The sequence below is a fragment of the Malus domestica genome, chromosome 05 (genome assembly GCF_042453785.1).
Source record: "Malus domestica chromosome 05, GDT2T_hap1".
In the NCBI taxonomy this organism is placed as follows: Eukaryota; Viridiplantae; Streptophyta; class Magnoliopsida; order Rosales; family Rosaceae; genus Malus; species Malus domestica.
This window is the reverse complement of record NC_091665.1, coordinates 29,900,813-29,914,725: the sequence shown is the minus strand read 5'-3', so window position 1 is coordinate 29,914,725 and position 13,913 is coordinate 29,900,813. Positions and strand designations below refer to the sequence as shown.

The window sequence follows — 13,913 nt, the reverse complement described above, 5'->3', positions numbered from 1 at the left end:
AAGACGATCAGCCTTGCCTGACCTTCTTTGTTTTTTGTCTTTCATTCATATATCTAGTAATATGATGTATATTTCCATCTGCATCCAAGTTATTGCTAGCCAGTTTATGATTAAAAGACTTATAAGTTCTAACCATTCGGGCAGACAAGATTGATCAATTAAAAGTCCTTGGTCTCAAAGCATAAAAAGAACCCTATGTGCACTTAACCCATCCACGACAATCCTTGATAACAAGAAGTTCGAAGTTACTTGGGGCGCAAGTAATTGGTTTATTCTCTAGTTTTACTTATGTTATATCATGATTCCCACAGAACACTTGAGTATAAAATTAACTTTGATAGGAAGCCTCAAAGCCTATACCTAAGGCCCGACAAAGGCACATATCTGAATTCATTATGCTCTGTGGGCTCAGACAATTAAAGTATAACGATTGTGATACTTCTGCAACAATGAAACAACCAATATATGTTCAAGTATTCGGTTAGTTTTGACGGGAAGCCTCAATGCCTACACTTAAGGCCCCACAAAGGCACCTTTCATAAGTAACTGGGTTTCTTGGATATATATATATATATATATATATATATATATATATATATACAATAACACTTAACATCGGTTTTACATCTGTCATGCTAAAGATGGCAGTGGCACGTCTGGGTACTTAAAGTTAATTTTGATTGTGAGCCTCAAGGCCTACACCTAAGGCTCTACAAAGGCACCTTTCAGAATTAACTCTGTCCTTCTCTTACAACCCGCCAATAAGCAGAAGCCTAACAGACAACATCAACTGGCGCCAACCTCTCGAAGAGCTGTGTGCTCGTTGTTTAGGAAACGACCTCACTGGATATTCCTTAAGACGAACATAGTTTTGGCACGCCCGGTGGGATAGCTTGATCAGATCCTAATTGCTAAAGAAATATGTCAAAGCTACCTGAAGATTTGCAAACTACCTTGGTGCAGATGTTGCAAAGATTAGAAAACACATCCGCAGGCTTCAAAAGGAAAATAGACCTAGTTATGAAACCAAATATTCCCATATCTTTACCTCTAGTCAGGGAGGAAGATTATGGGGAAGAAGAAAGAGAAAAACTGGAGGCCAGCCAGCCAGATGAAGAGATGACCTTAGCAAATAATCCACCGAGCCCATATCAGGGGCAAGTTGAAACAATGCTAAACAAGCATGCAAACCCATTTTTAGAAGCCCTAGTTAATATGATTAATTTAGCATGGGCTGAGAAGGGGAAAGGAAAGGTTGCAAAGGAGACAGAAGAAGGAAGGCCAGCTGACAAATCCACAAAAGGGGTGATCAAATTGCCCGAACATCCAAAAGCAGCCATAATCAAAGGGATGGTTCTGTGCAGTACATGCCAATGCGAGTGTGAGCTCGAAGTACCGCCAGCAGGAGTCTTCATTGATCATGAACTAATCAGAAGGAAAGAGGAAGAAGAAAGAAAAGAGGCATGTGAAAAAGCTAGGCAGACAACAGGAAGAGAGACTTCCCGAAGTGTTTTTCAGCGGTTAGGAGGGGATTCCCAACCTAGAGCTTTATCAGAAGTGTTTGGAAATCATGAAGCTTCTAAGGAGGCAAAAGACAAGGAGGCTAAAGGTATAAAAGATAGGGAAATAAGGCATCCTCAATATGGCCATGTAGGGAGAGAAGATAAAAGGAATGATAGGATAACAAATACTGTAAAAAAGGATAACCCTGCCCGTCTCGGGCGAAAATGGTACGTGGTCGGTGATAGGAGCATATTTATGCGACTTAATGGGCTTGTTCTCGTGCTTTTACGTTGTGTTGCTTTAGTTATTTAAGTGTTTAAAGTTACTTTTGTGTGTTGTCAGATTCTAAGGCCAAAGTGTGCAAAATGATGTAATTTGGAGCGTTTGGAGCAAAAGGAATGGGTGAATTGAAGACTTGAAGAAATAAGGATTCCTAATTGAAGACTTGAAGAAACAAAGGCCCTAGAACTCTTAGGGACCTTTGCCGCACCTTTCCCAATTCTCCATTCCCTTGCCGTACAAGGGATCTACTTTCCCTTCAATTTTAGGACATTTAAACCTTTCCCTAAACCTTGCCTACATCACAGCCACATCCCTTGACCTTTCCTCTTCCTTGCCGTGCAAGGGAGAGGGTTCTTTCCTAATCTCTTGCATTAAAACACTTTCCTTTTATGTTCCATACCCTAGCCGCACTTTTTAGTCAATTTCCCTTAAGTTTCTGATTTTATTTCCTATTTCTAGAAGCCTTAGACTTAATTTCTGTTTACCTAGTTAACCTAGGGTTTTATTTCCTTTATCCCTTTTAATAAACCCTTTGTTGCAGCAACAACTCCTCATCATTACACAACATTTCTGCCACAAAACACATGCAAAGACACCCACATGCAAAGTGAATGGGACACTCACGGCATGGGCAGAAAATTGGTGTGTTTTGTGGTTGAAATGATGAAGCATGTGTGTATAAATGTAAAGGAGATACATGGCAGAAAATGTGTGTGTTTTGTGGTTGAAATGATGCAAAGAACATGTATGTATGCAAGTGTATTGGCAAAGCAAAGAAACATGGCAGCAAAACCACATGCAAAGTGGAAGAAAAGCACAAGGCATGGCAGAAAATTGGTGTGTTTTGTGGTTGAAATGATGAAGCATGTGTGTATAAATGTAAAGGGGAAACATGACAACTCACACCCATACAAGCTGCACATGCAAAGGAAATGGAGTGGTCCTCTCTCAAGCCTATAAATACCATCTCCCATATTTATCAAAAAGAACAGATTTTCTTCCTAGTCCTTGCCGTGAGTTCTCACCACCATTCTCTCCAAATTCAGCCAAAAATCACCCCTAGCCACACCACCCATCAACCCTAAACATTTCCATACCATTCCCCATCCATTCTACACCATAAAAACCACCCAAAACCTGTCCACAAGCTTCATGCCGCAGCAAGGAGGAAGGGAGATCCATTGATGCACCTGTTGTCCAAGTTGGAGCATTTTAGGTGTTTTCTTTCCTTGATTTTAATGTCTAAATTTATGCATCTTTGCTTTGTGAGTATGAGGAACTAAACCCCTCTTAGTTAGGGGGTGATTCGAAACTATGTTCATGCTTACAATATGATTTGATTACATCAAGTTGTGATTCATAAGTTGTGAATTCAATTTACTTATCCGTTCGTATAAAAACTGATTTGTGTATGTTGGTTGAGAGTGCACGCTTAATTTTCATGCATGAATTTGACGCTAGAATATAAGGGAGTTTCACCTAATCGTTATGAACTTATATTCACAAGTAGTAAAGGTTGCTAGTCACAATCACGTTAAGTAAATTCTTGGCATAAGTTTCATGCAAATCATAGTAACGAGTGCCTCGTCAATGCTTATGTTTTTCATAGAACTTAATGATTCTTGCTTGTATCTCTATTATGTAATTCATGTAGGGAACTTGTAGGGAATGTTTTGGGTTGTCGTATGCAATCATCAAACCTAATAACTTGTGGAAAAACTGAGGGTTAATTAGTGCAATTCACAGTTAATTTGGGGCGTTGAGTATTCATAGTTTATCGAAAAACAACTGGAAATCGTTTTGTATGCAAGTGTGACATGTGTGGAGAAGAACCTCCTAGCTAGCCTTCCATCCATAAGTTTCATTCAAATTCATTTACAATCTGTTTTGTTTTACAAAGTTTGTTTTGTTTTCAAATTCGTCAAGAACCAATCTCCCATTTATTTCAAAATGTTAGATTAGTCAGTAATCACTTTAGTTTGTGTTTTTAAGTGTCTTGAGTCAAGTCATAACCCAATTTCGTCGAATTTAGTGTTAGGTGTTCAAAACTGCCCAGAAAGTGTTTTTAAGGCAGTTTTGAGTGTTTATTTGCTGTTTTGAATCTTTTTGTTTATCTTAGTATTTTAAAGTATAGTTTTGCATTCTTTGAGTCTAGTTTAGTGTTTTAAACTTTGTTTTTACATTTCCAAGTCAGTTTCCAAGTGATTTAGGAATCCCTCCTAATCCCCGGCCTAGAACGATCCCTACTTACATTCTTTACTACAATTGACAAAAAGAGGGTTTAATTTGTGTGCTTATATATTTCGCATCAGTCGGGAAAAATGGACAACCCACCGAACAAATGGGAGCCTCTATGATCAGAAGGGTCTAGAGGCAGCATAAAGCCTACATGAATTCTTTAAAGACTTTTGCGACTTCTGAAGCCTCCAAGAATCAGAAGTTTGAAAAAACACCATCTGGGGGAAGTAGTCAGTTTAACTAGAGGAGTAAAAAAGAGGTGCAGAGGGCTTAATAGCAAAACAGAGGGTGAAGGAAACCATGTACCACAAAGCCTACACCCTGGGAAGTACAGGATATTGAGGAGAGCTCAAGAAGATATGATAATGATGCCAGGAACTGTTTCGCCTGAGAGAAAGCTCTCTTCTATATCATTGGATCCTTTTGGCAAAGTTCCCAAGCAAATACTAGATTCAGGCATAAATCAACAAGAGGGGCACCAAAATCATTACTCCCAGAAGATGCGATGGCCTGGTTAAATGAGTTTATGGAACAGATCAGGAGCAAGAAATAAGACTTTCCATAGCCTAGTACCTTTCTTATCAACATGACGTATGTGTTATCCGCCATGTTTGGTGCTGAACCTGATCAGCCCGCCACTATGGAAAGTGACTATTTGACAGCAGAGCCATTGATGGCCCATGTCAGCGTTAAAGTAGTCGGAGAAGAAGAATTGGGAAAAGCTGAATCATCCAAGATGTTCCAGAATGGTCCATTAAGAATCTATACTGATAAAATGGTGTTCAGCCGCCCAAACATGTTGCTAGCCAACCATCTCAAGCCAATATATGTTGCAGCTCATTTGGAGGGGGTGCCCTTAAAAAGAGTTTTGATTGATGGTGGAGCAGCTGTTAACGTATTGCCTGCTAAGAAAATGAAGAAGATAGGGAAAGGTGTAGAAGATCCCATTCCTACAGATGTCACAGTTTCGAGCTTCTCGGGTGCTATCACCAAAACTCATGGGATATTGCCTTTAGAAGTGGACTTGGGATCCAAACAAATCATGCTGGCATTCTTTGTGGTGGATTGTACTTCCACCTATAGAGCATTACTTGGAAGGGACTGGATCCACCAAAGTCTTGCCATACCCTCCACTCTACATCAACAAGTTGCCGTTTACCATGAAACAGGAACGGGGGAATCAGGCTTTTGGGACATGGTGGAGGCCGAATCACGACCATTTCTTCCTACAGCCAATGTAGCGGAAGAAAATTTCTAAGATCCCAATGTAGGAATTCTGCAATGTTCAGGAGTAGATAAGAACGACCGCCCTACCAAGGTGACGGCCCAAAAGCTCTTAGAACAAAGAATGTACCCCACTAAAGAAGAATGGGATAGACCCTGTATCGTCCCAACACCTCAATACCATCAATGACAGAACAAAAGAGAAAGGATCAGGTAACGGTAGTCAAGTCCCTAATCAAAAGACTGTTGGTGTATGGGAGAGAAAGAAAACAAAAAATGGAGCTCTTAGGAAAAGAAGAGCACGAATGGCAGCTAGGAACTTCGACCGGCCAGGATGAAAGCAAGGAAGAACTTTACGGAGAAGAATTGGAGGTGGCCATACGAATGGCCGAGTGCATATATGACTTGGATGGGCCAGACGACTTGCCCGAAAACCCGAAGTTAGTCAAATTTTTGTGTACAGAACCTGACAAGCTACCACCAAAAGTTCAGGATCCTTTGGAAGTTATTGATCTAGGGACAGAAGAAGATCCAAGACCTATACAAATCAATGGCTTATTAGAAACTAATGATGGGGCAAAGATTGTTTATCTTCTACAAGAATTTAAAGATTGTTTTGCTTGGCATTATACTGAGATGCTAGGTTTAGATTCAACCTTGGTGAAACACAGAATGCCCATCAAGGAGGGATATAAACCTGTTAAGCAAGCACCACGAAGGATGTCAAAGGAAATAGAAAAAAAGGTCAAAGAAGAAATTGAAAGACTAGTGAAAGCTGGATTTGTTAGACCTGCCAAATATGTAGAGTGGTTGGCCAACATTGTACCCGTTTTAAAAGCCATAACAAATGCAGTACGATGTTGCGTTGATTTCAGAAATATTAATGGCGCCACACCAAAAGATGAATATCACATGCCCATGGCTGATCTATCCATAAATGCAATAGCAAAACATAAAGTCTTATCTTTTATGGATGGAAATGTCAGGTATAATCAGATAAAGATGGCCCAGGAAGATATACATAAAACAGCTTTTAGGTGTCCCAGTCATGTGGGGGTATATGAATATCTAGTCATGTCGTTTGGGCTCAAGAATGCTGGTGCAACCTACCAAAGGGCGATGAATGCTATTTTTCATGATTTGATTGGCCATAACATGGAGGTGTACATCGATGACATCGTGGTGAAATCTAAAACAGAAGAGCAGCATCTGATAGACCTCAGGCAAGCATTAACAAGGATGAAGATCCATAAACTCAAGATGAATCTAAAGAAGTGCGTGTTTGGAGTAAGAGCGGGCAACTTCTTGGGATTCCTGGTTCATCAAAGAGGTGTAGAAGTGGACAAGAACAAGTCTCAGGCAATAATAGAGTCACTTCCACCCACCAACAAGATGCAACTTCAGAGACTACTAGGCAAAATTAATTTCTTAAGGAGATTCATTGCCAATTTAGCGGGCAAGATTCAACCGTTGACTCCTCTATTGAAAATGAAGGATAAAGAAAGTTTCAAATGAGGACCACCACACCAAAAGGCTTTTGACAACATCAAAGCCTATTTGACTTCTCCACCAGTGTTGGTACCACCTCAAAGGGGAAAACCCTTAAAGCTATATATCTCTGCTTTAGAGAAATCAATCGGGAGTTTACTAGCCCAAAACAATGAAGGCGGAAAGGAACAAGCAGTATAGTACCTCAGTAGAATTCTGACTGAGGTAGAAACAAGATACTCCCCCATAGAGAAGTTGTGCCTAGCTCTGTATTTCACTGCTAGTAAGTTGAGCCATTACATGTTACCTTGTCACGTGCACATCATCGCCAAAACAGATGTGATAAAGTATATGTTGTCAAAACCAATGCTAACATGAAGGATTGGGAAGTGGATTCTAGCATTATCAGAGTTCAACTTTCAATATGTACCCTAAAGGGCGGGCAAGGGCCAAGCAATTGCTGACTTCTTAGCAGAGCACCAAGAGTCTCAAGATGAGATTGTCAATATACCAGGGATCCTGGAAGTAATTAATGTTTGGATCCCACTAGGCAAAGGCATCTTGGGCGAAGAATAGTGGGTCCAACAAGAAATAAAAAGGGTAACTGGTCTTTGGATTACTCCTTAGAAGCTTTATTTTGATGGTTCTTACACTCAGAAGGCTTCTGGAGCAGGGATTGTCATCATAAATCCCCAAGGGGTTCACCATTATTACTCGTTCCTTCTAGATTACCAAAGGAATATCAACAATCAGGCGGAGTATAAAGCCTTAATAATTGGCTTGGAGATCTTGATAGAGCTGGGGGCAATGAAGGTAGAGGTATTTGATGATTCAAAGTTAGTGATAAACCAGCTAAACGGAGAATACAAGTGCAGACATATCACCATGGCTGGGTATTACTTGGCCACACAATTGTTGAGCTATTGGGATTTTAAAGTATCAGTTAATCATGTTCCCAGGGAATCTAATCTAGATACCAATGAGATGGCGCAAATAGCCTCGGGAGTACCAATCCAGGAAAGAAGGTATGGAGTAGATGTCGAGATTCAAAGAAGAAATCTTCCTTCTATCCTAGAAAGGGGATTCAGTCTAGATGTAATGGTCCTAGAAACCGAGATGGAAGATTGGAGATCGCCTATCATTCATCATTTGAAAGATCTTTCTTCACCCACAAGCAAGAAAAATAGACAGCAACCAACTAAGTATGTCTTATGGGAGGAGAACCTGCTAAGGAAAACTCTGGATGGGCTACTACTGAAATGTCTAGGCCAAGAGGAATCTATGAGAGTAATGGCCGAGGTACATGAAGGGATATGTGGGGCACATCAAGCTGGAACGAAGATGAGGTAGTTGATTAAAAGGTATAAGTATTTCTGGCCCGACGTAGAAAAAGACTGCAAGTCTTATGCTCGAGGCTATGAGGAATGTCAAAGGCATGGACCCCTCCAACATGTGCCTTTAGTACCTTTAAATCCAGTGGTTAAACCTTGGCCCTTTAGAGGATGGGCAATGGACTTCATCGGGCAGATTTATCCATATTCTAGCAAGGGGCATACTTTCATAATTGTGGCAACTGATTATTTCACCAAATGGGTAGAAGCCTCAGCTGTAAAGACCATAACTTCAGCTGCAGTCAAGAAATTTATTGAGACCAAGATTCTGCACAGGTTTGGGTGCCCGAAACCATAGTCACGGATCGTGGGCCATCTTTTATATCAAAAGAAGTTGAAGAATTTGCAAACAAATACAAAATAAAGATGATTCAGTCCAGTCCTTACTACCCTTAGTCAAATGGTCAAGCAAAGGCCAACAACAAGATTTTAATAAACATTATAAAAAAGATGGCGACAGATAGCCCGAAAAAGTGGCATGAAAAGCTATGGAATACTTTGTGGGCATATCGAACCTCTAAGAGGGCAGGAACGAGGACAACTCCTTATGCTTTGACATTCGAGCAAGATGCGGTTCTTCCCATAGAGATCAATGTAAGTTCTGTCAGGATTCAAAATCAATTCGGGTTACACAGTGAAGAGTGCATAGAAGCTATGTGTCAAGGGATTGAAGATTTAGATGTAGCCCGAATTGAGGCCTTGAACCAGATTCAGGAAGGAAAGAGAGTTGTTGCCCGAGCTTATAACAAGAAGGTAAAACCGAAGTCTTTCAAGGAAAGAGATTTAGTATGGAAGACAGTTCTTCCTCTAGGAGCTCAGCTTAGGGGCTTTGGGAAATGGAGCCCGACATAGGAATGTCCTTTTATTGTTAGTCAAGTATTAGACAAGGGAGGATGTTACTTAGCTGACCTCGAAGGAAATTGGCAGAAACATCCCATCAATGTCAAATTCTTAAAAAAGTAATGTCTTACATTATGGGATGTTAGGGATTGTTATATTGAAGAAGATGAAAGATAAAGCAGGCGTTGGGGTGTTGGAATGCAGTCTATTCATCAACCATTTAAGAAGACAGAAAGATAAAAGTTGTTAAAATGATGCTTCATTCATTTCGACGAATTGGTAAAAATTACATCGGATTAAGCCCCAATGTGCCATGTTTCATTCCTTCTACATTGTGTTGGTGTCTCGACTAGTTTTCTGGTATCTTCATGGACAAAACCTGGTCAGGATCAGGTGATCGGGTTGTGTGGCCAAGATGAGCTTGGTAGAGGACCCTCAATAAGGATCATCACCAAATATGATGGTGAAGCCCGACTTATTAAAGCAACGAGCAGGAGGGCAAGCCTTCAGGAGGAAACCGCCTGACCAAAGGTGTTGGGGATAGCGGGGTGTCTGACCAAAGGTGTTGGAGATAGTAGATATTTAATGAAAATCCTTTTTCTCACAAAAAGGGAGTTTTAGGAAACCCTAATTGAATCCGGAGGAACCTATTTTCCAATTTTAGAAGAAAACTAAGAAGGCAGAAACGTCCGAGGGTGATAAAAGAGAAGGTTGAAAATGATCTGTTAGCTGGACAAGAGAAGTTTTGAGCCAGAATTTATAGGAACCTCAGAGGATAGCTCAAAAGTCATGAGAAGAGCAAGAGATGCAAGATTGCATTCATCCCATCTAGAAAACACAAGTTCCGATAGCAGGTATACAGGCATGCGGATATTCAATCAATATTGGTGCCTGGAATTCCAGCCTGAATATTAATTGAAGGGGGCACTGTTTGGGATAAACTTGAACTTTGGGTTAAAAATGGGTTAGCCCAAAAAAAGGTTCAGAAGAAGGAAAAGTCCAAGGCCCAGCCGAAGCCCAAAAGAAAGAAGGAGCTTGTTTCCCGACCAAGTGCAGATCATTAAAACCACCTGCTCACCTACCTAGAGGTCAAGTGGTGTAGACTAGCCAGCTAATCAGCCCAAAAGTACTTTACAATGGCAGTACAAGTAAAAAGTTGATGAGTCACTGCCCTTCAGATACATTCGGGCAAAATCAATACTGCAGGCAGCCAAGCCAAATCGTCTATAAAAGGAGGAAGAAAAATCAGCGACAAGGACACTCAATCAAACAAACAAATACAAGCACAAACTCTGCTCAAACCAGATTTGTCTTCACGAAGCTGTAGTCAGCCCCCCAGTCTTCATCCTTTTCGAGATCAACCTTCACCAGAAAGCTTTTGTAAAAGCTCTGCTACCCTGTTTAAATCTTGTTGTAATATCGATTCCCTCATATAAACTCATCTTCCAATCTCCCCTTCTAGCATTCGAACACTTTGTAAATCACAAAGAGAGGAAGTTGCAAGACGATCAGCCTTGCCCGACCTCTTTTGTTTTTTTGTCTTTCATTCATATATCTAGTAATATGATGTATATTTCCATCTGCATCCAAGTTATTGCTAGCCAGTTTATGATTAAAAGACTTCTAAGTTCTAACCATTCGGGCAGACAAGATTGATCAATTAAAAGTCCTTGGTCTCAAGGCATAAAAAGAACCCTATGTGGACTTAACCCATCCACGACAATCCTTGATAACAAGAAGTCTGAAGTTACTTGGGGCGCAAGTAATTGGTTTATTCTCTAGTTTTACTTCTGTTATATCACGATTCCCACAGAACGCTTGAGTATAGAATTAACTCTGATAAGAAGCCCCAAGGCCTATACCTAAGGCCCGTCAAAGGCACCTATCTGAATTCATTCTGCTCTACGGGCTCGAGCAATTAAAGTATAACGATTGTGATACTTCTGCAACAATGAAACAACCAATATATGTTCAAGTATTCGGTTAGTTTTGACAGGAAGCCTCAAGGCCTACACTTAAGGCCCCACAAAGGCACATTTCATAACTAACTGGGTTTCTCGGATATATATATATATATATATATATATATATATATATATATATATATTTTATATTTATATAATAACACTTAACATTGGTTTTACATCTGTCATGCTAAAGATGGCAGTGGCATGCCTGGGTACATAAAGTTAATTTTGATTGTGAGCCTCAAGGCCTACACCTAAGGCCCCACAAAGGCACCTTTCAGAATTAACTATGTCCTTCTCTTACAGCCCGCCAATAAGCAGAAGCCCGACAGACAACATCAACTGGCGTCAACCTCTCGGGGAGCTATATGCTTGTTGTCTAGGAAACGTCTTCACTGGATATTCCTTAAGACGAACAAAGTCATTTTTTATTAAATACATAGATCAGACTTTGGATCTTGATAAATCTTGATGAATATACTATTTCATGGTGAAAATGTCTGTTATGGACATTCTATGTTTGTTGATTGAATTTGTTTTGAGAAATTGAGCACGAATCTCTGTTGATTGTGTGTCTAGGGCATGAAGCCCTAAATTTCTGAAACAATTAAAGTAATTTCAGTTATTAGAGCACGAAGCTCTATTGCTTGAGTATCTAGGGCACGAAGCCGCAAATTTTTTGAGAAAATTGAAGTAATTGTGGTTGTTAAAGCACGAAGCTCATTCTCTGATATAGGCACGAAGCCATTGATTTGTTGATTTATGTGGTTGTTAGAGCACAAAGCTCATTCTCTGATGTAGGCACAAAGCAATTGCTTGTTGATTTGTTGTTTGACTCTATTCTTGGACTCTTTCTTGGTTCATTGTTGAAGACTACATTTGTGTAATTCTGTCTAAATGGCATCTCAACCACTCAAGATTAATGGATTGGTTGGTATGCTTACAATTCGTTTAAATGATGAGAATTTTGCTAAGTGGTCATTCCAATTTTGGTATGTTTTGTAAGGCTATGATTTGTTTGATTATTTTGATGGAGAAAGGGGTTACCAAGGAGATTACTGAAGCATACCGTGAATGGATTAAAACAGACAAAGCCCTTATGAGCTTGTTGATAGCTACCCTTGGTGATGAAGCAATTGAATATGTTGTGGGCAGTAAAACTGCTCATGAAGCGTGGACTTACTTTACATATCTCTATGCTACTATGTCACGAGCTCAAGTCAATCATCTCAAAACTGAGCTTCATACTATCAAAAAGGGAGTAGATTCGGTGGAGAAGTATCTTCTCAGACTTAAACATCTTAAAGACCAACTTCTTGTTGCAAGATAAACTGTTTCAGATAATGATCTCATTGTTGTAGCGTTGGCTAGTTTACCTGTTGAATATAGTATGATTAAAACTATCATATTTGCTCGAAAATTTCCAATTACACTAAAGAGTTTAGAGCTCAACTCCTAAGTGTTGAGAAGATGGTTGAAGACTTACAATCCTCTGCTGGGTTTCCTATGGTTGGAATTGTAACACCCCGGTCCCGAAATATTTATTTTTGGGAAATAGTTCCGATGATAGGCCTACAACAAACTCTTGTTTGATTTGCTACCATTACACATTATTGTTTAATTAAAATTCCTTAATTCCTTATAAAAGTCTACCACTAAATTTACCTATCAAGAACATACGTTTATTATTTTTTATTTAGCCCAAATTTCTCCTCTTCACTCTAATTCCCAACAAGATGTCAAAACTCGATTAATTACCCTCGTTTATTTTATGGCTGCATCTAACTTCTCGTTAAACCACCTACGTACCCTAAATAGGGATCAAGCCACTCATAGTTCACCAATTCAAATTCATTCAAATTCCAAAATTTATACAAGTGACTAACAATCACCATCTAGCTTCAAACACGTGAATCACACCAAATGCTTATCAAATTTGGTTTCAGTACATCAAAATTTAGCTTAAAAACACGGCATCGGATCACTGGCCACGAGCTGCTGCACGCACCATCGCGGGTGGCGGTCGGTCGTCCCGACTCGCCGGAAAATTCAACTATAACACAAAATTACCAAATTTTACGGGTTGTAGATTTCAATGAAATGAAAACTTTTATACCTAGGCCGAGGTCCAATTCAGCAGGGAAAAGCCCCAAATTTTACTCAGATCCACCGGAAAACCCTTGAATTGGGTGTTCTTGATTCGACTCCAAAACAGTTTCGACGCCCCAACCAGTGTATGGGCTTTGTTCTTGGGGTTGAGGGGAGTCTATTGGTTATGGTGGTTGACGGAATTTGTTTCAAAAATGGCGGAATCGACATCGTGGCTTCGGAACACCCACGACGCCACCTCGTCGTGAAATAAGACCAAATCAGGTCAATTTTAGGTTGAAAATTAAAGAAGGAGCAACGAAATAATGATTGGTGGTGGTAATTCATGTCAATTCATCGAAAAATCGATGAATTTCACCGAAAAATATACCAGATAGAAACTGGGTTTGATGGGTATAGGGGTCGGCTGGTTTCCCCTTTTTCTCCCTTTCTCATTTCCCCTCATTTCCCCCACTTCTGATTATGCAGTTTCCCACCCTTTTTCTCTCCTTTCTCATTTCTCCTTTTCAACTCAACCATTCATCTCTCTCATTTCTCTTCCTTTCCCTTCATCCCAGCCACACACGTGGCATTACCCATTGCTCCAAATTTTCTGGAGCCTTCTAAAGTGAAGATTAAATTTGTAAAAATATCTCTAACTTTAAACGTTAATAACTCTTTCATTATAACTTCATTTCATGAATGGTTTGCGCCTACACGCTCATGAGGTCGAGATCTATCCAAATATATCAAGAAATACAATAAAATATGTCCTCATATAATTACATTAAGCTAACTATGGGCATTTTTGTCTTTTTAACTTATCGATACAAATATCTGTCGTAACTATAAATACGTCGTAATTATGAATACGACTACAAAATACTTATTT

The 13,913-nt window shown here is 39.8% G+C and overlaps 1 protein-coding gene across 1 annotated transcript; it reads left to right on the top strand.

Moving 5' to 3' along the window:
- The first annotated feature begins 5,523 nt into the window (after positions 1–5,523).
- Positions 5,524–8,424, top strand: LOC139196197 (uncharacterized). Its single transcript, XM_070821866.1, has 3 exons — positions 5,524–6,606; positions 7,393–8,081; positions 8,235–8,424. Exons 1-3 carry the CDS (start codon positions 5,524–5,526, stop codon positions 8,422–8,424), a joined length of 1,962 nt encoding a protein of 653 aa, XP_070677967.1.
- The last annotated feature ends 5,489 nt before the right edge of the window (positions 8,425–13,913 follow it).